The sequence below is a fragment of the Rhinopithecus roxellana genome, chromosome 12 (assembly GCF_007565055.1).
Source record: "Rhinopithecus roxellana isolate Shanxi Qingling chromosome 12, ASM756505v1, whole genome shotgun sequence".
Classification (NCBI taxonomy): domain Eukaryota; kingdom Metazoa; phylum Chordata; class Mammalia; order Primates; family Cercopithecidae; genus Rhinopithecus; species Rhinopithecus roxellana.
Window position 1 is genome coordinate 112989850 of NC_044560.1, and position 26946 is coordinate 113016795.

Sequence of the window (26946 nt, forward strand, 5' to 3'; positions counted from 1 at the left end):
AAAAAAAAAAAGAAGGAACAGGATGCACATTTAATTCCATTAAGGTTAATGCAAATCATATTTTTGAAACCTGTTTCTAATATTTTCCATTATTGTTACTCTACAATATTCTTGGCATATATCTATCCAAAATAAATGTTAATAAACCTGAATTAAGGTCCTTAATTAAGAGTCAGTCAGCACTCACAGATAAATTATTTCAAACATATTGGTGGGTAATCACATATATACAAAAGAAATTTGTCGTTGTGTCAAACTGAAAGCCAAGATGCAACTGTGTAATTTGAGAGCCAGGCACAGTGACACGTACTAAGCTGAGGTTGGAGAACTACTTGAGCCCAGGAGTTCGAGGCTAGCCTGAGCAATATAGCAAGGCCTAATCTGTAATATATATATATATATGTGTGTGTGTGTGTGTGTGTGTGTGTGTATAAATGTCTGTCTGCTTATTCACAAGATGGTAAACACTTGAAAAATCAATAAATGCTGGAATTTATAAAATATAGACTCCTTAGAGACATACAACTCCTGGGAGCCCCATGGTTGCCCTTGGTTCCTGGACTGCCTACACAGAGGACCAACACCTCTCAACAGTGAGGACCCTATGTAAAACCAGAGCCCTGGAGCTACCCAGTATGAAGAAGGCAAGGGGAGAAGTGGCATCACCGCTCACTACATAAGAATGGCAGAGCCCAGCCTGCTGCCCTCCCTTTCCCTGCCCTTCAGAAGTGTACCTCACCCTGCCTCCTACCTGGCTACTCAGAACAGACACCAGAGTGGCTCCTCTTTACCTTTCTGACCTCACCCCAACTTCTCTCCCTTCCGTTCACTCTGTTTCAGCCACAGCAGGTTCCGTGCTACTCTTCCAACACTCCAGGCTGGCTCCTCCCTGGCTCCTGCCTCTGGGACTCTGCTAGGCGCTCCCTCTGCCTGGAATCCTCTTTTCTTGGCCAACAGGCTTGTTCTCTCATCCCTTTCAGGCCTTTACTCAAATGTCACCTTCTCAATGGTACCTTTTCTAACTACCTTCTCTAAGATTGAAATTCCCTTCTAGCTACATGAAAGGAGAGATGTCTGTCACGTTCACTGCTGCAATCAATATGCTGGAGTAGCACCAGGCAGAAACGAGGCATATAATAAATATCTGTGGAATGAAAGCACAAATTACAAGTCACTTTGATTCTTTTATTTACATACACTTCCACTGAACAAGTAATTTAATTTAAGTGACAGATGTCACCTTCCAAACCCAGGTCTTCTGACTCTGTGCCCTGTAACTGACTTCCTAGGCTGGTGTACCAAACAGTGTCGCAGGCACTAGTCAGTTAGTGAAACCCCAGAGTCACAACTCACTTCTCTAACATGGAGACTGTGATGGTGAACCACTTGGGCTGAGGGACAAAGTCACTGGTGAGTACAGACTGGACAGGACTCACATATGCCCGGCTGGTTCCAAGGCATGGTGGCAGAGCACACAGTCAGCCACCACCATTCCTGGACACAGGCATCAGTATCTGTCAATCAATAACCACAGCCCAAACCTGGCTGTAAGTCAAAATCACCTGGGAACACTGTACACATGCACTGGCCACATGGCAAGGGGACAGGATCGTCCTTTGTCCTAGCTCTTAAATGGTCAAATATTTGAATACTCTCAAATCCAGAGCTTTTCTCACCCACAGTCGCAGACTGAGCTCCTGAGTAGAGGCCTTGCCTAGCAATGTTAGGCCACAGACCTCATTCCCCAGGGATGAATGTCAAAGCAACTCTCAGGACCTTGCTTATAAAAATCCTTAAAAAACAGAAAGGAAAAAATCCAAATGCCTATCCATTTCATCTGAGTTGCTGAACATTCTGAGAGAGACCCTTATTGGCCTATGGCTAAATCCCCTGGCAGTACATAAATTCTAGAAACAACAAACACTGCTCTGGGGAAAAAGTGAAACGTGAAGTCTGCGGGCCTATGCTTGGCAATTACATTTAGAAATTCACTTGTAAGTCAGCTGTTTGAAACTCAGAATAGACGCATAAACTGGAAAACCCACCAACTCCTTAGTTTCCAGACTTGTCTGGGAAAGCCTGTTCAGCCCATTATGTACAAAAAACCATGGTAGTATTCCAGCTAACTAATCAGCATTTCAATGCGGAAAGCCAAGTCAAAATTCCAAACTACAACAATAAGTATTTCCCGTTCTCAGCTACAGGGGTCAATGCCAGTCCCAGGAAAGCAGAAGAAACAAAGCAGGTACTGCTGTGCCCCAGCGGCTTACCAAGCCCCTACTGCTCACGGCTGGTTATCTTCTCTAATTGTCCTGCTCTGGGCAACAGGCGCACTTGCCCTCCAGGGTTGGGAAGCAAAGGGCCCTGCAGGTCAAACTCTGTTTCCTCCAATACCTGCAAGCATGGCCTGAAGAAGAGCTCAGTAATACTCAGGTTAAAATAAAAGCCTTTGGTCTTATATCTCAAACCACTTTTGCCTGAAGTCCTGAATAAAGCTAAGAGCACTATGTCATCATGTGGTGATAGCTGTGTCAGAGTCTAAGATTGTTCAATACTTTCTAGGAGAGGACAAAGTGTTCCTAACTGCTCTCCTGCCATATCTCTATCAAGCAGTGATCAGGCAACATGGTGGCTGAACAATGTGGTTCTTTATGTCAAAGTCAAAGCTGCACACATCTGTAAACATCCATGCATGTACAGACGGTAGTCTGGAATGGCATACAACAACCAGTTACCAATGGTCACTTCTGGGGAAAGGAATGAGATGCTAAAGGAAGGTAGAAGTTTCACTGCTTACATTTCTTTTGAGAAGTAAAGGCATGATTTTTATGTGTCAAATTTTTAAACAAAATTAGAACAAGCCGGCTGGGCGCGGTGGTTCACGCCTATAATCCCAGCACTTTGGGAGGCCGAGATGGGCAGATCATGAAGTTAGGAGATCAAGACCATCCTGGCTAACACGGTGAAACCCCGTCTCTACTAAAAATACAAAAAATTAGCCAGGTGTGGTGGCGGGCGCCTGTAGTCCCAGCTACTAGGGAGGCTGAGGCAGGAGAATGGCGTGAACCCGGCAGGCGGAGCTTGCAGAGAGCCAAAATCGCACCATTGCACTCCAGCCTGGGCGACAGAGCAAGACTCCGTCTCAAAAAAAAAAAATATGACAAGCCATTTTATACACGCTTTAAAATGGCAGTTTCCCTGGGTATAAAATGTGATCATAGGAACAGTTAGAAATTACGGGCCAGGCCGGGCGCGGTGGCTCAAGCCTGTAATCCCAGCACTTTGGGAGGCCGAGGCAGGTGGATCACGAGGTCAGGAGATCGAGACCATCCTGGCGAACACGGTGAAACCCCGTCTCTACTAAAAATACAAAAAAAACTAGCCGGGCGTGGTGGCGGGCGCCTGTAGTCCCAGCTACTCTGGAGGCTGAGGCAGGAGAATGGCGGGAACCCGGGAGGCGGAGCTTGCAGTGAGCCGAGATCCCGCCACTGCACTCCAGCCTGGGTGACAGAGCGAGACTCCGTCTCAAAAAGAAAAAAGAAATTACGGGCCAGGCGCGGTGGCTCAAGCCTGTAATCCCAGCACTCTGGGAGGTGGAGACAGGCGGATCACGAGGTCAGGAGATCGAGACCATACTGGTTAACATGGTGAAACCCCGTCTCTACTAAAAAATACAAAACAAACAAACAAACAAACAAAAAAAAACTAGCCGGGCGAGGTGGCGGGCGCCTGTAGTCCCAGCTACTCGGGAGGCTGAGGCAGGAGAATGGCGTAAAACCCGGGAGGCGGTGCTTGCAGTGAGCTGAGATCCGGCCACTGCACTCCAGCCCGGGCGACAGAGCCAGACTCCGTCTCAAAGAAAAAAAAAAAAAAAAGAAATTACGAAGATGGCCGGGCGTGGTGGCTCACGCCTGCAATTCCACCACTTTGGGAGGCCGAGGTAGGTGGATCACTTGAGGTCAGGAGTTTGAGACCAGCCTAGTCAACATGGTGAAACCCGTCTCTACTAAAAATACAAAAAAAATTAGCCAGGTGTGGTGGCACGTGCCTGTAGTCCCAGCTACTTGGGAGGCTGAGGCATGAGAATCGCTTGAACCCAGGAGACAGAGATTGCTGTGAGCCGAGACCACGCCACTGCACTCTAGCCTGGGCAACAGAGCAAGACTCTGTCTCAAAAAAAAAAAAAAAAAAAGACAAAGATGGCTGGGCACGGTGGCCCATGCCTGTGATCTCAGCATTTTTTTTTTTTTTTTTTTTGAGACGGAGTCTCGCTCTGCCGCCCAGGCTGGAGTGCAGTGGCCGGATCTCAGCTCACTGCAAGCTCCGCCTCCCGGGTTCATGCCATTCTCCTGCCTCAGCCTCCCAAGTAGCTGGGACTACAGGCGCCCGCCACCTCGCCCGGCTAGTTTTTTTTTTGTATTTTTTAGTAGAGACGGGGTTTCACTGTGTTAGCCAGGATGGTCTCGATCTCCTGACCACGTGATCCGCCCGTCTCGGCCTCCCAAAGTGCTGGGATTACAGGCTTGAGCCACCGCCCCCGGCCGATCTCAGCATTTTGAGGCCATGAGTTCGAGACCAGCCTGGCCAACATGGCAAAACCCTGTCTCTACTAAAAATATAAAAATTCACTGGGTGTGTTGGCACATGTCTGTAATCCCAGCTATTTGGAAGGCTGAGACATGAGAATTGCTTGAACCCAGGAGGCAGAGGTTGCAGTGAGCTGAGATCGCCACTGCACTCAAGGCTGGGCAACAGAGCAAGACTCTGTCTTAAAAAAAAAAAAAAAAAAAAAAAGGCCAGGCGTGGTGGCTCAAGCCTGTAATCCCAGCACTTTGGGAGGCCGAGACGGGCGGATCACGAGGTCAGGAGATCAAGACCATCCTGGCTAACAAGGTGAAACCCCGTCTCTACTAAAAAATACAAAAAACTAGCCAGGCGAGGTGGCGGGCGCCTGTAGTCCCAGCTAATGTAGTCCCAGCTACTCGGGAGGCTGAGGCAGGAGAATGGCGTAAACCCGGGAGGTGGAGCTTGCAGTGAGCTGAGAACCGGCCACTGCACTCCAGCCTGGGCGACAGAGCCAGACTCCGTCTCACAAAAAAAAAAAAAAAAAAAAAAAAAATTACGAAGATAGATCCAAAGTAGAATGACCCTGACCCAAGGAAGTGATTATACACTTATACCACCAGGTGCAGCAAACTAGAACGCATGAACCAAACCCCAACCATGGAATAGATGGGCCCACAAAGTAAAACTGACTTTCACATTTTTAAACGTTGTAAAACAAAGAATAAAAACAAGGCCGGGAGCGGTGGCTCACACCTGTAAATCCCAGTACTTTGGGAGGCTGAGGCGGTTGGATCACTTGAGGTCAGGAGTTTGAGACCAGCCTGACCAACGTGGTGAAACCCTATCTCTATTAAAAATACAAAAATTAGCCAGGCACGGTGGCGGGCGCCTGTAACCCTACCTACTCGGGAGGCTGAGGCAGGAGAATTGCTTGAACCCGGGAGGCGGGGTTGCAGTGAGCCAAGATCGCGCCATTGTACTCCAGCCTGGACTACAAGATGAAACTCCGTCTCAAAACAAAAACAAAAACAAAGCATATGTGAGAGAGACCACATGTGGTCCATGAAGCCTAAAATTTGTGTCTGCCCTTAATAGAAAAAGTTTGATAAACCCTGATTTACACCAATGATGCTGTGTCTGATGAGAAATAACTCTTAAGTTCTTCTTGGAAATCCCTTCAAAATCACTTTTAAACAGTAAAAATTAGTTGTGTTACTTAAAGGTCGAGTTCTTTTTTTGGTTAACCCAAAGCAGTGTTAGTTAGCTTATTCAGGCACCTCAATCATCAGATCTGACTCAAAAGACTGGTGATCTTAACCCCAGGATGGGGTAAGGAACAGTCTCCTTCCTAGGATCTCATATTCAGGAACTTCACCTGGATGTAGAAGGATGGAAAAACTAATGTCAGATTAACTCTCTGAAGAGCTAAAAGTAATTTTAAAAATCAAACAAATATAATAGATCAAATTTTAATAAATCATTTCTTAAATGAAAACAAGAAAAAAGGTTATCTTTACTTTGAATGAAACTTGTATTCTAATCTTACTTTGTAATCTAGAGCCCTGAAAGAAAAATATTTCATTTTAACTATCAAAGGGGCCAGGTGTGGTGGCTCACGCCTGTAATCCTAGCACTTTAGGAGGACGAGGCGGGTGGACTGCCTAAGCTCAGGAGTTTGAGACCAGCCTGGGCAACACGGTGAAACCCCATCTCTACTGAAATACAAAAAATTAGCCAGGTGTGGCCGCATGTGCCTGTAGTCCCAGCTACTCAGGAGGCTGAGACAGGAGAACTGCTAGAACCTGGGAAGCAGAGGTTGCAGTGAGCCGAGATCGTGCCACTACACTTCAGCCTGGGCGACAGAGCAAGACTCTGTCTCTTAAACAAACAAAAAAACTATCAAAGATCCCAAGAAATGTACTGAGTAAGACTCAAATGCATCTGAATATCAGCAACTATGAATTTAGAATTGGAAACATTATTCTATAAACATATGTGGGACTCTCTACAAACCAATGATTCCATATAATAAAAATCCACAGGACGAGCAGGGTGGCTCAAGCCTATAATCCCAGCACTTTGGGAGGCCGAGGCGGGAGGATCACTTGAGGTTAGGAGTTCGAGACCGACCTGGCCAAGATGGTAAAACCCTGTCTCTACTAAAAATACAAAAAATTAGCCGGGCATGGTGGCGGGTGCCTGTAATCCCAGCTACTCAGGAGGCCGAGGCAGAGAACTGCTAAAAAAAAAAAAAAAAGGCTGGGCGCGGTGGCTCATGCCTGTACTCCCAGCACTTTGGGAGGCCAAGGTGGGCAGATCACGAGGTCAGGAGAGCAAGACCATCCTGGCTAACACGATGAAACACCGTCTCTATTAAAAATACAAAAAAGTTAGCCGGGTGTGGTGGCGAGTGCCTGTAATCCCAGCTACTCAGGAGGCCAAGGCAGAGAACTGCTTGAACCTGGAAGGTAGATGTTGCAGTGAGCCAAGATCGTGCCACTGCACTCCAGCACGGTGACAGAGTAAGACTCCACCTCAAAAAAAAAAAAAAAAAAAAAGGCTGGGTGCGGTGGCTCCTGCCTATAATCCCAGCACTTTGGGAGGCTGAGGCTGGCAGATCACCTGAGGTCGGGAGTTTGAGACCCTAGCCTGACCAACATGGTGAAACCCTGTCTCTACTAAAAATACAAAAATTAGCCAGGCATGGTGGCGCATGCCTGTGATCACAGCTACTCGGGAGGCTGAGGCAGGGGAATAGCTTGAACCCAGGAGGCAGAGGCTGCGGTGAGCCAAGATTGCACCATTGCACTCCAGCCTGGGCAACAAGGGTGAAACTCTGACTCAAAAAAAAAAAAAATGGCTGGGCGCAGTGGCTCAAGCCTGTACTCCCAGCACTTTGGGAGGCCAAGGTGGGCAGATCACGAGATCAGGAGATCAAGACCATCCTGGCTAACACGATGAAACACCGTCTCTATTAAAAATACAAAAAAGTTAGCCGGGCGTGGTGGCGGGCACCTGTAGTCCCAGCTACTGGGAGGCTGAGGCAGGAGAATGGCGTGAACCCAGAAGGCGGAGCTTGCAGTGAGCCGAGATCACGCCACTGTACTCTAGCCTGGGTGACAGAGCGAGACTCCCTCTCAAAAAAAAAAAAAAAAAATCCCGGGAGGCTGAGGCAGGAGAATGGCGTAAACCCGGGAGGCGGAGCTTGCAGTGAGCTGGGATCTGGCCACTGCGCTCCAGCCTGGGCGACAGAGCCAGACTCTGTCTCAAAAAAAAAAAAAAAAAAAAAAAAAAAATCCACAAATAAAGCTCATAATCATATTTAGAATTCTCAGCACTCACTAATAACTTTTACCAGTACAGTACTTGAAAATTAGGTTTCGACTTGAAAATCTGAAAGATAACAACATAAAATATGGGCTGGTTTGCTTAATAATTTTTTTTCTTCTTCTTCTTCTTTTTCTTTTTTGGAGACATGGTCTCACTCTGCCGTCCAGGCTGGAGTACAGCAGTGCAATCATGCCTCACTGCAGCCTCAAACTCCTGGGCTCAAGCGATCCTCCCACCTCAGCTTCTGGGCTTCTGGAATGCCAGGGCTTCTGGGTGTAGAAGGATGGAAAAACTAATGTCAGATTAACTCTCTGAACAGCTGAAAGTAATTTTTAAAATCTATAGGCTGGGAACAATGGCTCACGCCTGTAATCCCAGCACTTTCGGAGGCCGAGGCGGGCAGATCACGAGATCAGGAGATCGAGACCATCCTGGCTAACACAGTAAAACCCCATCTCTACTAAAAATGTGAGAGATTGACCGGGCGTGGTGGCGGGCACCTGTAGTCCCAGCTACTCAGGAGGCTGAAGCAGGAGAATAGCGTGAACCTGGGAGGTGGAGCTTGCAGTGAGCTGAGATCGCACCACTGCACTCCAGTCTGGGTGACAGAGCGAGACTCCGTCTCAAAAGAAAAAAAAAAAAATCTATCAAAGAGGTGCACACCACCACACCCAGCTAATTAATTTTTTCATTTTATGTAGAGACAAGGTCTTACTATGATGCCTCAAACTCCTGAGCTCAAGCGATCCTTCCGCCTTGGCTGTAACCGTGGGGTTATAGCCACCACACCTACCCTTAAACTACTTAATTTGATATGAAAGCAATTCAGAACCTGGCATGCACAAATTTCTTACAAAGACAGAGTACCAACAGAAAGAGGACAAAGGCTACTATTACAGTGATTTGGAAAAAACTTAAGACAATATTCTCACTTACCTTTGTAGTATATTTTTCTACACAAGTATGACACAAAAGATACTCTACCTCAATGTCCTGGAGACTGAATTCCTTTTGATCCGTAAAATTTGCAGCCCCAGCACTAAGTTCCATTAGCATCTTGGCGATCTCAGGCTTTATGGCCGAGGTCAGCCGACTGGCTGCTTCCATGACATGCTCTTGCACATCTTTGAGCTGCGTGGCTGCCTTTGAGTAGTGAGAGTTCCTGAACACAGTGCTGAAGAGATCTGTGAGAAAAGTACTGGCGCGGCAGAAGACGTTCAGGGCATCCAGATACTTGGAGATGCCCTGCTGGATATCGGCGATGGGAGTGGAGTGGGGCATGGCATGGTGGCAGCTGCCTGCAGCAGTCAGACTGCCCAGGGGGGCAGTGGTGGCTGTGGATGCCAGGGGAGCACTCAGCGCTCGGCCCAGCTCGGGCATCGGGTACTGCTGGTGCTGCTGCACCTTCTGCTTGGACCCGCCAAGCAGGAAGCGCCGCTTGTAGTCCATTTTACTGTCCTGGGCACTGCAGCAATACATGCGTGAGAGGGAATTGTCCCAGCGACCGTAAGCGTGTCAGCGTTCTGATTCTTCTTTCTCAAAACTGTAGCTAGGTATAAAAATAGTGGAGTTCTGCAAATCGAAGTTTTAGAAAAGGCATTTCCATGAGGCAGGTGACCATGTGATCCAACGTAGAGGTGAGAGAGACAACAGGTTTATATAATTAATATTTTCAGTGTAGGCAGGATCTCTGACAAAAAATAAAAGATGTCCAAAATGCTGGATAAGAACTGTTTAGCATTCCACTCTCTTACTAAAAGGATATGCTTGCTGAGAAAAATGTCTACTTCTTTGCAAGAATAGTTTGATACTTGTATTTACAATGGCAGAAAAATAACTTAACTTTTAAAAATGTAATATAATGTAATACACCATGTCTTCAATATACCCAAAAAAGTTAGAACCCAAAAACCCAGAAGCTGATCAACAGCAATTTAAAAAGCAGTACAGAATTACTTCACACAAAGTCCTTAAGAAGATCAAACTTCTGCAGAATTTTGACAGAGCCTGCCTGTCAAATCCGTTTACCTGTAAAACTGCTTCTATGCAATGCTAAAATTTTCCGAATTTCCTCTAATGTTTTCTGAAAACAAGTTTTTCTCTTTTTTTAAAATGGCATTTGTTATAAGTCTCCTTCTCCATTCCTTTTGTTTGCTGAGGTAGCGGTTTCCTTGTAACATTAACAAGAGATGCTTCCAGACTGGGCTGGCCCTCAGTTGTAAAGTCTGAAGCAAGAATGCACAGATGTATTTGTAAGGCTTCTAAGTCCTTTCCTGTCGGGGGGAAAAATAAGATAAAGTGAGGAAGGCTACAGGACAATGAGTAATTCCGGACAATAACTCCTGTGATGCTGTTATCCACGCAGGTGGGCTACAAATGAACGAAATAAGAAATCATATTATAACCTTACAGGAGCAGATACAATAACTGAACTATGAAATGACTGTTAGAAAATTCCTCAAGTAGTAATAAAAAAATAATGCAACAAAAAAAGTATGATTCTAGGCTGGCCCCTTCAAAGCTGAGGCTGGCACGTTGAACGGGGCCTGGATCATCGTTCAGCATTTTCTCGTTTCCTCCTTGAAGAGCTCACAAGTTGCAGGAGGATTGCCTGAGTACTCAGATTATGGTGAGGGCTGTTGACAATCACAGCACTCATAAACTTTATGGGGCATCAGCAAAGGCAGAGATGGGCAAAGGGTGAGAGAAATCAAGAAGGCTGTTATGAAAAAAATATTATTCTGAGGTAGGCCTTGATTGTAGGATAGGTTTGGACAAGTGCAAAAGGGACAGGTGGGACTCACAAGGGAAAGGACTACCACGGCAAAGGTCCCAAAGCAGGACAGGACAGTCAGATACCAAGCTGGGCTTAAGTGCAGGGTGCAGAAATAGAGCCTGGAGAAGGGAGTGGCTGGCAGGTGGTTTACAGACACGATTCTTCCAATCATCCCTCCGGTACCAGTTTCCCTTTGGGTGTGCAGAGCGGGAGCCTGGCAAAGTATACCAGTTTCACACCTTGGGTGGCTTCTTAGAACCCCTGACTCTGGGTAGGTTCAAATAGCAGAATCTGGACATCACTGATTATAGTTTCTGATACCTACAACAGTGGAATACTGTGATTCTTCTCAAAAAGCTAAAATCAGGAATAACGCTTGCTTGAAACCATCTGCTCTCCCAAACAAAAGTTCAAATACATTTCACTGAAAGTCACATTTACCACATATTTAACTTATTTTATTATTATTATTTTTTTTTTGAGATGGAGTCTTGCTGTTGCCCAGGCTGGAGTGCAGTGGTGTGGTCTCGGGTCAACGCAACCTCCACCTCCCAGGTTCCAGTGATTCTCCTGCCTCAGCTTCCTGAGTAGCTGGGAGTACAAGCACCCACCATGCCTGGCTAATTTTTGTATTTTTAATAGAGACGGCGTTTCACCATGCTGGCCAGGCTGGTCTCGAACTCCTGACCTCAGGTGATCCACCCATTTCAGCCTCCCAAAGTGCTGGGATTATAGGCATGAGCCACTGTGCCCGGCCACTTTTTTTTTTTGAGACAGAGTCTCACTCTGTTACCCAGGCTAGAGTGCAGTGGCACGACCTTGACCTACTACAGCCTCGAACTCCTAGGCCTAAGCAATCCTCCTGCCTCAGTTGCCAGAGTAGCTGGGACTACAGACGTACCACCATGCTTGGTTAATTTTTGTATTTTTTGTAGAGACGAGGTTTCGCCATGTTGCCCAGGCTGGTCTCAAACTCCTGAGCTCAGGTGATCCTCCTGCCTCAGCCCAAAATGCTGAGATTACAGGCATGAGCCACCGTGCTTGACCACATATTCAACTACAACCTAAGTAATGGTGGTATATAGTTTGGTCTACTTATTGATAACCAGGTTTTCTTTCTTTCCATTTTCCTTTTTTGAATATATAATTAAATGTAACTCATACTTCATCACTTACGGCCAATTACCATAATTCCTTTGTATTTCTATGATTGTGTTGGCAACACAGGAATTAGGTACATTACAAAGGCAAGAAATGAGAAGAACACTGTGGATACAAACACATACATATAAAGTCAATAAACCACCATTTATGGCTCTATGTTCAATAAAATTTGAGCTCTTTAAAAAAATCTCATAAACTTTTCAGGAAACAAATATCAAATGGCTACTTGTAAAAAATGTGTTCCCAAATGTTTTCTTTTTTCAAATTCATGACAAATAAGGCAATCGTATCTATCCCCACCCGAGTGCTCCACAATTTACAGGTTCTGATGTACAACAGAAGCACTCTACAGGAATGCTGAAGGGGGCAGGCTGTTCCCGTGGAGACTCTGTGGCCTCTGAAGGAAAACCTTCACCTGAGTTGGCCACAGTGAGAGTCTTAGGCAGCCCTGAGAAGCACTCTATCTTTGTTCAGTGGTGCACCAGCTTCCTAGTTCCTATACCACGGACTGCCTGTGGCTCTAGGAGAGGCTGCCCCCATTCCTTTGACAGATCTAGAAGGCCAAGTGGGACCTATACGCTTACCTAATTAAAAAATCACAAACATTGAACTCTTTTTCACTTTACATACTTCTAAACTTCCTCTAAATGAAACTTATAATGCTTAAAGTTATACTATTTCACCAAATTCATCCACAGATTCAACACAATCTCTATCAAAAAAAAAAATTTATTTATTTATTTTTTTTTGGGACAGAGTTGTGCTCTGTCGCCCAGTCTGGAGTGCAGTGTCGCGATCTCAGCTCATGGCAACCTCCACCTCCAGGGTTCAAGTGATTCTCCTGCCTCAGTCTCCCAAGTGGCTGGGATTACAGGCGCGCGCCACAACGCCCGGCTAATTTTTTGTATTTTTAGTAGAGATGAGGTTTTGCCATGTTGGCCAGGCTGGTCTCAAACTCCTGGCCTCAAGTGATCCACACACCTCGGCCTCCCAAAGTGCTGGGATTACAGGCATGAGTCACTGTGCTGGCCTCAAAATATGAATTACCTTTTCTAGAGAAATGGGCAAGTTGACCCCAAAATTCATTTGGAAACCAGGAGTGGTAGTGCATGCCTGCTGTTCTAGCTACTTAGAGGTGGCCAAGATGAGAGCATCACTGGAGCCCAGGAGTCTAAGAGCAGCCTGGGCAACACTGCAAGACTCTGTCTCTAAAAATAAAACAAAGCCTTAAAATTCATATAAAAATGTGAGGGTTCCAGTTCTAGGTGCTTCAGGAGCTGGGGCTTAAGGTACAGACATGGCCAAGACCAAGAACCACACCAAACACAACCAGTCCCGAAAATGGCACAGAAATAGTATCAAGAAACCCGATCACAAAGATACGAATCTCTTAAGGGGTGGACCCCAGGTTCCTGAGGAACATGCACTTTGCCAAGAAGCACAACAAAAAGGGCCTAAAGAAGATGCAGGTCAACAATGCCAAGGCCATGCGTGCACGTGCCGAGGCTATCAAGGCCCTCGTAAAACCCAAGGAGATTAAGCCCGAGATCCCAAAGGGTGTCAGCTACAAGCTCGATTGACTTGTCTACACTGCCCACCCCAAGCTTGGAAAGTGTGCTCGTGCCCGCACTGCCAAGGTACTCAGGCTGTGCCGGCCAAAGGCCAAGCAAGGCCAAGGATCAAACCAAGGCCGAGGCTGCAGCTCCAGCTTCAGTTTCAGCTCAGGCTCCCAAAAGTGCCCAGGCCCCTACAAAGGCTTCAGAGTAGGTATCTCTGTCTACCAATGTGAGAACAGAAGGACTGGTGTGACCCCCTCGGGCTGTCATCTGCATGGGGCTGGGGCCCTCCTGTGCTATCTGTACATATAAACCTGAGGCAAGGAAAAAAAAAAAAAGCGAGGGATCCAGGATGACCAAAACAAATACTGAAAGAAAAAATGTTGTAAAAGTCATATTTCCTGATTTCAAAATCTACTATAAGGCTATAGAAATCAAAGCAGTGAAATACTGGCATAACGAAAGATGCATAAATCAATGGAGTAGAATTAGAAGTCCAGAAATAAACCCAAACATCTACAGTCAACTGATTTTAGACCAGGATGCCAAAAAAACATCCAATGGGGAAAGAACAGTCTCTTCAATAAATGGTGATGAAAAGAATGAATCTGAACCCCGACCTCACATTGTATAGGCTGGTGTAGTGGCTCAAGCCTGTAATCCCAGCACTTTGAAGGGCTGAGATAGGAGGATCGCTTGAAGCCAGGAATTTGAGACTAGTCTGAACAACAGGGCAAGATGCCATCTCTACAAAAAATTTAAAAAATTAGCTGGTCACGGTGGTGTGCACCTGTAGTCCCCACTACTTGGGAGGCTGAGGAAGCAGGATCACTTGAGCCCAGGAGTTGGAAGCTGCAGTGGGCCATGATTACACCACTGCACTCTAGCCTGGGTGACAAAACAAGACCCTGTTTAAAAACAAAAAAAGAAAACAAAACAAAACATCAACAGATACAAGATTCATGAAAATAAAAGCCTAAAAAGAAAGGGGGAAGGAAAGAGTATCATCAAAAATGGCAGAATAAGGACTTCCCCTGACCAAAATTCTCTACTACATAAAGACAATGAAAAATTGGCAAAATAATCAGAATCACCTTTTTCAGAACTGTGGAAATAGGCTTTTAACAAACTGGGGATAATTTATCAAAGACAAATAGCTGAATCCGGGTAAGAACAGTGAGTTTTGCAGCATTTTAACTTGACTGAGTCCCATTCCTAGCTCTCCAGCTCCATAATAGCCTTGAAAACTACCAGCTGCATCCACATTGAAGACCAGAAGACTGGCAGTTAGCAGAGGAAGCAGAACTGGGCTACAGCTCCTTCAAAGTACCATTCCCAAGAAATTAGCATTATTGACCTGTCTGGTGGTTCCTCAAAATACCCCATTTGCAAATATCTCTGTATTTTACCTGACTGAGAGCTCACCTGCAGAGGGAGGAGAATGTAATTTTCAGAGCTGCTACATTACATCATTTAAAATGTCCAGTTGGCTGGCCACATGGCTCAAGCCTGTAATCCCAGTGCTTTGGGAGGCTGATGTGAGCAAATCACCTGAGGTTAGGAGTTCGAGACCAGCTTGGCCAACATGGTGAAACCCTGTCTCTACTAATAATCCAAAAAAATTAGCCAGGTGTGATGCCGCCCACCCGTGGTCCCAGCTACTCAGGTGGTTGAGGCACGATAATTGCTTGGATCACACCACTGCACTCCAGCATGGGCGACAAGAGTGAGACTCTGTCTAAAAATAATAAAATAAAATGTCCAGTTTTCAACAAAAAATTGGAAGATATGCAAAGAAATAAAAACATACAGCCCATATAAAGGGAAAAAACAATAAAAACTCTTCCCAAGGGAAGCCAAGATATTCGACTTAACAAAGAGTTTAAGTCAGCTAATTTAAGTAGGTTCAAAAAACTAAAAGAAACCACATTTTAAAAATGTAAGGAAAATATAAGAATAATGGCTCCCAAAACACAAAATATTAATAAAAGATAGCAATGATATTTTATTTCAATTACTTTTTTTGTTTTTAGAGATGGTGTCTCTCTCTGTCACCCAAACTGGAGTATAGTCATGCAATCACGGCTCATTGCAGCCTTGACCTTCTGGGCTCAAGCAATCCTCCACCTCAGCCTCCTCAGGGACCAGGACCTCAGGCATGCACCACCATGCCTACCTAATTTTCTTTTCTTTTTTTTGTAGAGACAGGGTACTCACTATGTTGTCCACGCTGGCCTTGAACTCCTAATCCCAAGCTATCTTCCTACCTTGGCCTCTAAAAGTGTTGGGAGTATAGGTGTGAGCCACCATGCCCAGCCTACTCAAGCCTATACATTTAAGGCACAGTCCACCTGATAATTTAGAAGCATATAATTTATAAAGATAAGTTTATGCAGCCAGGCGCAGTGGCTCACGCTTGTAATCCTGGCACTTTGGGAGGCCGAGGCAGACGGATCACCTGAGGTCAGGAGTTTGAGACCAGCCTCGCCAACAGAAGGAAACCCCATTTCTACTAAAAAATACAAAAATAAGCCACGTGTGGTGACGCGTGCCTGTAATCCCAGCTACTCGAGAGGCTGAGGCAGGAGAATCACTCCAACCTGGGAGGCAGAGGTTGCAGTGAGTTGAGATCGCACCACTGCACTCCCAGCCTGGGTGACAGAGTAAGACTCTGTCTCAAAAAAAAAAAACAAAAAACTATATATATATGTGTGTGTATGTGTGTGTATATATATACACGTTTATGCTTCAAGAAGTCGGGCAAAGTGGCTCACACCTGTAATCTTAGCACTTTGGGAGGCCAAGGCGGGCAGATCGCTTGAGCCCAGAAGTTCAACCAGCCTGGGCAACATGGTGAAACCCTGCCTCTACAAAAATATACAAAAATTAACCGGGCATGATGGTGCGCACCCGTGGTCCCAGCTACTCGGGAGGCTAAGGTGAGAGAATCACTTGAGCACAAAAAGTTGAGGCTACAGTGAACCATGATCACACCACTGCACTCCAGCCTGGGCAACAGAGAATCTGTCTTAAAAAAAAAAAAAAAAAAATTGCTCCAAGAGAACAATTACATATGGTGAATCAAGAGGGAGAGGATGAAACAACTCATTTTTTATTTACTCCTTTTTTTCCCTTCAAGAGTGCTTCATTTTTGAAATGAAAAATTTTCTAAAAGCTAAACAAGTTGAAGAATTATGTTATTAGTCATTAACTTTTTACTTTAGTGCTAAATTCACAGTGCAAATTTTTATAAATATGCCAATACACACTACAACTGTTTAGAGAGCAACTTAAGCTAATACGCATGTGAAAATATCTTCACTATTTAGTTTGCCATATGTCTGCTTTATCAAAACTGATTACTTCAGTAAAAAAGACAGTAACAAGTATTGATGAAGATGTGGAAACATCAAAACACTCATACATTGCATGTAGCTCATGTAATGGGCTGAATGCAGTAGCTCATCACTGTAATCCCAGCACTTTGGGAGGCAGAGGCAGGAGGATCATTTGAGGTCAGGAGTCAGAGACCAGCCTGGTAAACGTGGCAAAACACTGTTTCTACTAAAAAATACAAAAATTAGCTGGGTGTGGTGGCACATGCCTGTAATCCCAACTATTCAGGAGACTGAGGCAGGAGAACTGCTTGAACCCAGGAGACAGAGGTTGCAATAAGTCGAAATCATGCCACTGTGCTCCAGCCTGGGTAACAGAGCGAGACGCTGTCTCAAAAAACAAAAAAAAAGGCCGGGCGCGGTGGCTCAAGCCTGTAATCCCAGCACTTTGGGAGGCCGAGACGGGCGGATCACGAGGTCAGGAGATCGAGACCATCCTGGCTAACACGGTGAAACCCCGTCTCTACTAAAAAAATACAAAAAACTAGCCGGGCGAGGTGGCGGGCGCCTGTAGTCCCAGCTACTTGGGAGGCTGAGGCAGGAGAATGGCATAAACCCGGGAGGCGGAGCTTGCAGTGAGCTGAGATCCGGCCACTGCACTCCAGCCTGGGCGACAGAGCGAGACTCCGTCTCAAAAAAAAAAAAAAAAAAAAAAAAAAAAAAAAAAAAAAAAAAAAAAGGCCGGGCGCGGTGGCTCAAGCCTGTAATCCCAGCACTTTGGGAGGCCGAGACGGGCGGATCACGAGGTCAGGAGATCGAGACCATCCTGACTAACACAGTGAAACCCCGTCTCTACTAAAAATACAAAAAAAAAAAACTAGCCGGGCGAGGTGGCGGGCGCCTGTAGTCCCAGCTACTCGGGAGGCTGAGGCGGGAGAATGGCGCAAACCCGGGAGGCGGAGCTTGCAGTGAGCTGAGATCCGGCCACTGCACTCCAGTCCGGGCGACAGAGCGAGACTTCGCCTCAAAAAAAAAAAAAAAAAAAAAAAAAAAAAAAAAAAAAAAAAAAAAAGTAAAATGGGATAGCCACTGTGGAAGAGTTTGGCAGGTCCTCAAAATGCTAAATATAGTGTTACCACATGACCCAGCAATTTCATTCCTATGTATATACCCAAGAGAAATGAAGAAATATGTTCAAACAAAAACCTGCACACAAATGTTCATAGCAGCATTATTCGTAACAGTCAAAAGTAGCTAACGACCCAACTGTTTATCAACTGACAAATGAATAAATGTAGTACATACAATGGATCATTCAACTATAAAAAAGAATGAGGTTCTGATAAATGCTACAATATGGATGAACCTTAAAAACACTGTGCTAAGCGAAAGAAGCCAGACAAGGAGACTCCTATTATATGAGTCTACTGATATGAAATGCCCAGAATAGGCAACCTATACAAATAAAAAAGTAGATCTGGCCGGGTGTGGTAGCTCACACCTGTAATCCCAACACTTTGGGAGGCCAAGGGGGGTAGATCACTTGAGGCTAGGAGTTCAAGACCAGCCTGGCCAACATGGTAAAACCCCGTCTCTACTAAAAATGCAAAAAAAATTAGCCGGGTGTGGCGGCACATGCCTGTAATCCCAGCTATTCAGGAGGCTGAGGCAGAAGAATCACTTGAACCTGGAGGTGGAGGGTGGAGGGTGCAGTGAGCCAAGATGGTGCCACTGTACTCCAGCCTGGGCGAGAGAGTGAGAATCTGTCTCCAAAAAAAAAAAAAAAAGAAAAAAAAGAAAAGATTTGTGGAATGAGGAGTCCTTGCTAAATGTGTACAGCTTTTCTGGGGGGTGATGAAAATGTTCTGAAGTTAAACAGTGGTTGCTATGGCTTGAAACATCACCCAAAGTTCTTGTATTGGAAACTTAATCCCTAGTGCAATAGTTTACAGAGGTGAGACCTGTAAGAGATGATTAGGTCATGAAGGCTTTTGTCCTCCTGAATAGACTAGTGGCATTATCAGAGGAGTGGTTTAGTTTATTGTGAGAGTGAATCTGTTACAGAAGTTCAATCCTGTCTTGCTCACTTGAGCTCTCCTGTCGTTCCTTCCATGTTTCGCTTTGGGGATGCAGCAAGAAGGCCCTCACCAGATGCCAGTGCCATGACCTTGAACTTCCCAGAACCATGAGCCAAATAAACTAATTATGTGAATTATATCTCAATAAAACTAATTTTTAAAAAAGTATTACTTCATCTTTCTTTGTCACTTTCTTCACATAACTAACTTCTCATTTAATAGCAAAAACTAATAATAATAAAGTTTTCCAGGGATGGCTTTAGTGCCAGACTTAGTCTCCTTTTTGTACATCAATCAGAAAAGTGTACACATGGTTCCTGACTTACAGTGGCTTGACTTACAGTTTTGCTACTTTACAAAGGTAAAAAAGGAATATGCAGCTGGGTGCAGTGGCTCACGCCTGTGATCCCAGCACTTTGGAAGGCTGAGGCGGGTGGATCACCTGAGGTCAGGAGTTTGAGACCAGCCTGGCCAACATGGTGAAACCTTGTCTCTACTAAAAAATACAAAAATGGCCGGACGGGGTGCCTCAAGCCTGTAATCTCAGCACTTTGGGAGGCCGAGACGGGTGGATCACGAGGTCAGGAGATCAAGACCATCCTGGCTAACACGGTGAAACTCCGTCCCTACTAAAAAATACAAAAAAATTAGCCGGGCGAGGTGGCGGGCGCCTGTAGTCCTGGCTACTCAGGAGGCTGAGGCAGGAGAATGGCGTAAACCCAGGAGATGGAGCTTGCAGTGAGTTGAGATCCGGCCACTGCACTCCAGCCTGGGTGACAGAGCGAGACTCCGTCTCAAAAAAAAAAAAAAAAAAAAAAATTAGTTGGGCATGGTGGCAGGCGCCTGTAATCCCAGCAACTTGGGAGGCTGAGGCAGGAGAATTGCTTGAATCTGGGAGGCAGAGGTTGCAGTGAGCCAAGATTGCGCCACCACACTCCAGCCTGGGTGACAGAGTGAGACTCTGTCTCAAAAAAAAAAAAAAGCAATATGCTTTCAGTAGAAACTATACTTCAAATTTTGAGTTTTGATCCAAATTTCTTTATAACTTTATCACAAAATACACTTTGTGGCTGGGCATGGTGGCTTACAACAGTCATCTCAACACTCTGGGAGGCCAAGTTGGAAAGATCATTTGAGGCCAGGAGTTCAAGACCAGTCTGGACAACATAGCAAGACTCCACCTCTACAAAAAAATTTTTCAAATTAGCCAGGTGTGGTGTGCACCTATAGTCCCAGCTATTCCAGAGGCTGAGGTGGGAGGATCACTTGAACCCAGGAGTTTGAGGTTACAGTGATCTGTAATTGTGCCCCTGTACTCCAGCCTGGGTAACAGAGTAAAACCCTGCCTCTAACAGGAAAAAAAAAAAAAAAAAAGGCTTTGTGGTAGATGATTTTGCCAAACTGTAGGCTGAAGTTAAGTGCTCTTAGCACATTTAAGGTAGGCAAGGCTAAGCTATGATGTTTGGTACATTAGGAATATTAAACACATTTTCTTTTCTCCTTTTTTTTTGAGACAGGGTCTGGCTCTGTCACCCAGGCTGGAGTGCAGTGGTGCGATCGTGATTCACTGCAAGCTCCGCCTCCTGGGCTCAAGCCATCCTTCCACCTCAGCCTCCTGAGTAGCTGGGGCTACAGGCACACAGCACCACACCCAGCTAATTTTTGTATTTTTTCTGGGTTTCACCATGTTCCCCAGGCTGGTCTCGAGCTCCTGAGCTCAAGCAATCCTCCTGCCTCAGCCTCCCAAAGTGCTGGAATAACAAGCATGAGTCACTGCGCCTGGCCCTTACATTTTCAACTTAGGATAGTTTCAACTTATGAGAGGTTTATCAGGACATAGCCCCCATCATAAGTCAAGGAACATCTGCATGTGAGTGCTGCCATCCAGAATCTGTGAATATAAGTGCCAAAAAGGCCCTTCATGATAATCTAATTTAAACCCTTCAATTTATAGATTAAAAAGGGGATTCAGGAAATTAAAGGTCTTGCACTAGACCACATGTAGTCTCAGAATCAAACTCAGGTATCTTGACTCTCAAAATTTCAAACTGGCAGACAGATCAAGCTAGGCTGTAGTAACAAATCCTGAAATAAACAACTTAACCTAATATAGATTTACTTTTTTTTTTTTTTTTTTGAGACGGAGTCTCACTCTGCCGCCCAGGCTGGAGTGCTGTGGCCGTATATCTCAGCTCACTGCAAGCTCCGCCTCCCGGGTTCACGCCATTCTCCTGCCTCAGCCTCCCGAGTAGCTGGGACTACAGGCGGCCGCCACCTCACCCGGCTAATTTTTTTGTATTTTTTAGTAGAGACGGGGTTTCACCGTGTTAGCCAGGATGGTCTCGATCTCCTGACCTCGTGATCCGCCCATCTCGGCCTCCCAAAGTGCTGGGATTACAGGCTTGAGCCACCACACCCGGCCAGATTAATTTTTTAAAAAAAATTTTTTTTGAGACAGAGTCTAGCTCTGTCACCAGGCTGGAGTGCAGTGGCATGATCTCGGCTCACTGCAACCTCTGCCTCCCGGGTTCAAGCGATTCTCCTGCCTCAGCCTCCAGAGTAGCTGGAACTACAGGCATGCGTCACCAAGCCCAGCTAATTTTTGTATTTTTGGTAGAGACAGGGTTTCACTATGTTGCGCAGGCTGGTCTCAAACTCCTGACCTCAACTGATTCCTGCCCTGGCCTCTCAAAATGCTGGGATTACAGGCATGAGCCACCATGCCCAACCAGATTTATATATATATTTTTTTGAGACAGAGTCTTGCTCTGTTGCCCAGGTTGAAGTGCAGTGGCGCAATCTTGGCTCACTGCAACCTTCACCTCCTGGGCTCAAGCGATTCTCCTATCTCACAGGCACACACCACCATGCCCAGCTAATTTTTGTATTTTTGGTAGAAACAGGGTTTCACCATGTTGGCTAGGTGCCTCAGCCTCCCAAAGTGCTGAGATTACAGGCATGAGCCAAGGTGTCCAGCCCAGATTACTTCTTGTTCACAAAAATTCATTGTGGGTCTGTCTGGCAGCCCTTCTTCAGCTTATAGAGACACCACTAGAATTTATGTCCCCCATGGTTGCCCGAGCACAGAAAAAGAAGGTCAAAACTCATACCCACTCTTTAATACTTCCCACTGAAAGTGACACACATCACCTCCCTTCAAAGTCCTTTGGCTTTGAGGTGGTTGCATCTCAAAGGCCACCACCAAAGGCCAGAGGTGGTTGCGTGGTACCAATTCCACTACAAGAGAGGTAGAGAAATGTAGGGGAACATACAGAATAGGGGGCAAGCCCTACAGTCGGCCACAGTTGTCCACACAGCCCAGCTGTGTGTTGTATGGTTCTGCCCAGATGAAAGCAATTCTGATTCCACACAGGGGAGGTTGTTTTGTAATGGGGAGGCCCCGCAGTTGTTCTCCAGAGGTTGCTCCAGGACATCATTCTTTCTTGTATGTATGGAAAGTGAAGGGGTGGAAGGTGGTGGGGGAAGAGTCACAGTTTCCTTTGAGAAATTGACGAAAGGAAACTTTGGTCAAACGCACATCCCAAACACCAAAGTTTCCATTCAGTTTTGGAACTGGAGCCTCAAGTGAAGAACAACTGCTTTCTACACTCCCCACGCTTCCTTTTCTTTCAGAGGAAGCTACACAGAGCTGGAGGCACCAGATGACTTTTTGTAAACTGAGCTTCCTGCACTTCCTGCACCTAGTGTTGGTCCAACAGGTGACCAAGCAGGGGGAGGCCTAAGGCTTGGACAAAAGCATTTAGTGGAACCACAGAGAAATACACGAGATCCTTTGCAACCATACTATCCACTATGTACCTATGTTGTCAGGGTGTGGTCCTCAGACCACAACATCAGAACTGAATTGCCCACGACCAAGGGTACGTGTCATGGACTGAATGTTTCCCCAAAAATGCATATGTTGAAATCTAATTCCCAATGTGATGGTATCTGGAGGTAGGGCCTTTGGGAGGTATTTAGGTCATGAGGGTGCAGCCATCATAAATGAGATTAGTGCCCTTATAAAAAGAGGCCAGCTCACTCTCTTTCTGCCATATGAGAATACAGTAAGTCAGCAGTCTGCATCTTGAAAGAGGGTTCTCATGAGAACCTGACAGCGGTGGCACCCTGATCTTAAACTTCCAGACTTTGGAACTGTGAGAAATAAGCTTCTGTTGTTTATAAGTTACCCAGTCTATAGTACTTTGTTATAGTAGCCTGAACTAAGACAACCTCTGTGACAGTAAATCTGTTTGTAGGCCGTAAAAGTCTATGTGGGGTTATCATACACTCATTGAGCATGTTCAAGAATGAAGACAATTTCAGCAATGTTTTTCACCACCTACCAACCTTAGTAAAACTAGGATGAGAGCTGGACACAGTGGTGCCCACCTGCAGTCTCAGCACTTTGGGAGGCCAAAGCAGGAGGGTCACTCGAGCCCAGGACTTTGAGTCCAATCTGAGCAAAATAGTGAGATCTCGTCTCTAAATAAACAAACAAACATCAACAACAACAAAAAACCTAGCATGAAAAGAAAGCAGTAGCCAGTGAAAACCAACAATGGCTTTTAAGGACTTCCTTCCCTGATATTAGAATCAGGATACCACCCTTCCTGGAATGACTATTTAAATACTGATTACTGGCATACAATCTAAATATAATGAATCAATCTTTCTGAAAGAAGCAGAGAATACACATTTTTTTTTTTTTTTTTTGAGACGGTCTTGCTCTGTCTCCCAGGCTGGAGTGCAGTGGCGCAATTTCGGCTCACTGCAAGCTTCGTCCCCCAGGTTTATGCCATTCTCCTGCCTCAGTCTCCTGAGTAGCTGGGACTACAGGCGCCCACCACCACGTCCTGCTAATTTTTTGGAGAATACACTTTTTTAACAAGTTCCCCAGATGATTCTGATGTATCCTATAATTTGAGAGCCAAATTGGGGGTCCGCTGAAAATCTGCTGAGAGCCACAAGAATGAGGATGCCTGATGATGCTGACTGTAGTGCAACTCAGGGATTCTCACCAATATTCCTGTGCATTCAAGAATACAGAAAGACCGGGCACGGTGGCTCACGCCTGTAATCCCAGCAGTTTGGGAGGCCAAGGCGGCCAGATCTCGAGGTCAGGAGATCAAGACCATCCTGGCTAACACGGTGAAACCCCATCTCTACTAAAAATATAATAAATTAGCCAAGTGTGCTGGTGGGCACCTGTAGTCCCAGCTACTAGAAAGGCTGAAGCAGGAGAATGGCGTGAACCCGGGAAGCAGAGCTTGCAGTGAGACGAGATTGTGCCACTGCACTCCAGCCTGGGCGACAGAGTGAGACTCCGTCTCAAAATATAATGATAATACAGAAAGGCACCTCCCCTCCAAAGTGATAAATAAGTTTTTTTGTTTTGTTTTGCTTGTTTGTTTGTTTTGAAACAGGGTTTCACCAGTCTCGGGCTCTTGAGCTCAAGCAATCCACCTGCCTCGGCTTTCCAGAGTGCTGGGATTACAGGTGTGTGCCACTGTGCCCGGCCACAACTCATTTTCTGAGAACCAAGGGGCTAGTTAGACAGTTCAATGAAAAGTTCTGTTTGTAACATAATTGCTTCTAATGAGACTGCTCAAGTAACACAATCATGCCTGGGGTTCCTAACCAAGCAGAGAGAAAAAACATTTAAAACATGAAAACTGGTTTTCGCTAATTCTTAACAGATTTGGTGTTCCTGTGCAGATCTTTGTTGTAATCAAAACTAGATAGTGTTGAATTTTTTAAAAAATGTCATGGAACTGGCCGGGCACAGTGGCTCACACCTGTAATCCCAGCACTGTGGGAGGCCGAGGTGGCTGGATCACAAGGTCAGGAGATCAAGACCATCCTGGCTAACACGGTGAAACCCCGTCTTTACTAAAAATCCAAAAAAATTAGCCAGGCGTGGTGACGTGCACCTGTAGTCCCAGCTACTCAGGAGGCTGAGGCAGGAGAACGGCATGAACCTGGGAGGCGGAGCTTGCAATGAGCTGAGATTGCACCACTGCACTCCAGCCTGGGCCAACAAAGTGAGACTCCACCTCAAAAAAACAAAAAAGTCATGGAACTGAAATACATTCAAGTTCTATCATTTTCTTTTTTTGAGATGAAGTCTCGCTCTGTTGCCTAGGCTGGAGTGCAGTGGTGCGATCTCGGCTCACTACAACTTCCACCTCCTGGGTTCAAGCAATTCCCATGCCTCAGCCTCCTGAGTAGCTGGGATTACAGGTGCCCGATACCATGCCTGACTAATTTTTGTACTCTTAGTAGAGACAGGGTGTCACTATGTTGGTCAGGCTGGTCTCAAACTCCTGACCTCAAAGTGAGCTGCCCGCCTCGGCCTCCCAAAGTGTCGGGATTACAGCCATGAGCCATCATGCCTGCCCAAGTTCTATCATTTTCAAATGGCATTTTGCCAAGAAACAATGTCCAGAGAAAGTGGTAATACCTACCTAAGCATTTGTCTTCATGGCAGTGATCATAATATGCCCTGACAAAATACTGTTGGAAGTTAGGTGATGGATACATGAAGTGCATCATATCACTTGCTCCAATGTTGTATATGATTGAACATTTCTGAAACAGAATGCTGAAAATGCACACACAAACACACACACACACACGAACACATGGATTTTATTATTTTATTTCTGTTTTTGTTTATTTATTTATTTTTTGAGATTGGGTCTGGCTCTGTCACCCAGGCTGGAGTGCAGTGGCGTGATCTCAGCTCACTGTAACCTCTGCCTCCTGGGCTCAGGTGATCTTCCTACTGCAGCCTCCCTAGTAGCTGGGACTACAGGCACATGCCACCATGCCCAGCTAATTATTATTATTATCATTATTTTAATAAAATTCTTCCTAATGCTATCTAAATGTTTTTCACATGCTTCTCCACCCCCATATTTATCTGCTTGACAGGCTAAAATATGTTCAATCCATTTAAGGACATTTCTTTTCCATATTTTCTTAAGAATTTTCACTAGGAAAACATTCACCATTTATGAATCCACTATTCATGCTGCATGGAAATAAATACGCATTGTGAAAGACCTCAGAAGTTAGTGTAGCCAAAACTTGTGAGATTTGTCATGTACTCTTAAGTTTTAATGCTACTTAAAAATATCAAATACATAGCAGAAAAGAACATTTTAAGCAACATCTTTTCAACATAATAATTTGCAAAGGTTCTCAATAGATTAAAACTGAATTAAGCCATAATTATATCATTTAAAATATTCATTTCTGCAATTAAGAGTCTTCAGCGATTTCTATTTCAGGCAATAAAGAACATGCTTGAAACTAGACATGGTGGCTCATGCCTGTAATCCCAGCACTTTGGGAGGCTGAGACGGGCAGATCACTTGAGTTCCAGACCAGCCTGGCCAACATGGTGAAACCCTGTCTCTACTGAAAATACAAAAATTAGCAGAGCATGGTAGCACACGCTGGTAATTCCAGCTACTTGGGAGGCTGAGGCACAAGAATCACTTAAACCTGGGAGATGGAGGTTGCAGTAAGCCGAGATTGTGCCACTGCAATCCAGCCTGGGTGACTGAGACCATCACAAAAAAAAAAAAAAAAAAAAGGCCAGGCCTGTAATCCCAGCACTTTGGGAGGCCGAGGCGGGTGGATCACGAGGTCAGGAGATCGAGACCATCCTGGCTAACACAGTGAAACCCCGTCTCTACTAAAAATACAAAAAAATTAGCCGGGCATGGTGGCGGGCGCCTGTAGTCCCAGCTACTCGGGAGGCTGAGGCAGGAGAATGGCGTGAACCTGGGAGGCAGAGCTTGCAGTGAGCCGAGATCCCGCCACTGCACTCCAACCCGGGCGACAGAGCGAGTCTCCGTCTCAAAAAAAAAAAAAAAAAGAAGGAAAGAAACTAGATGAAGACTCAGACTCAGTATTAGAGATTTTCTTATACCTATGGTTGACAAGACATGAAAAGTGGTCAGTCATCCTGATAAAATCTCTTGAAGCACTTCCCTTTAGAAAGACAGAGTATTGAAGTGAAGAAGAGAATGGCCTTGGGCACCTGACTAACTGGGTGAGATCTTGGCTCTGTCAAGATCAACTTGACCTTGAGCAAGTTCCTTAACCTCTCACTGCCTGTTTCATTATCT

At 45.4% G+C, this 26946-nt stretch overlaps 1 protein-coding gene across 3 annotated transcripts in view; it reads right to left on the bottom strand.

Annotated features, from left to right (window-relative positions):
• The window catches only part of KIAA0355 (KIAA0355 ortholog), a 105044-nt gene that overhangs the window by 48202 nt on the left and 29896 nt on the right, over nt 1-26946 (bottom strand). For all 3 annotated transcript variants that reach the window (XM_010359619.2, XM_010359621.2, XM_030942209.1), the window contains exon 2: nt 8881-10169. In XM_010359619.2, the coding sequence (XP_010357921.1) occupies nt 8881-9375 (495 nt within the window). In that variant the 5' untranslated portion in view covers nt 9376-10169. The remainder of the gene's footprint in view (nt 1-8880; nt 10170-26946) is intronic.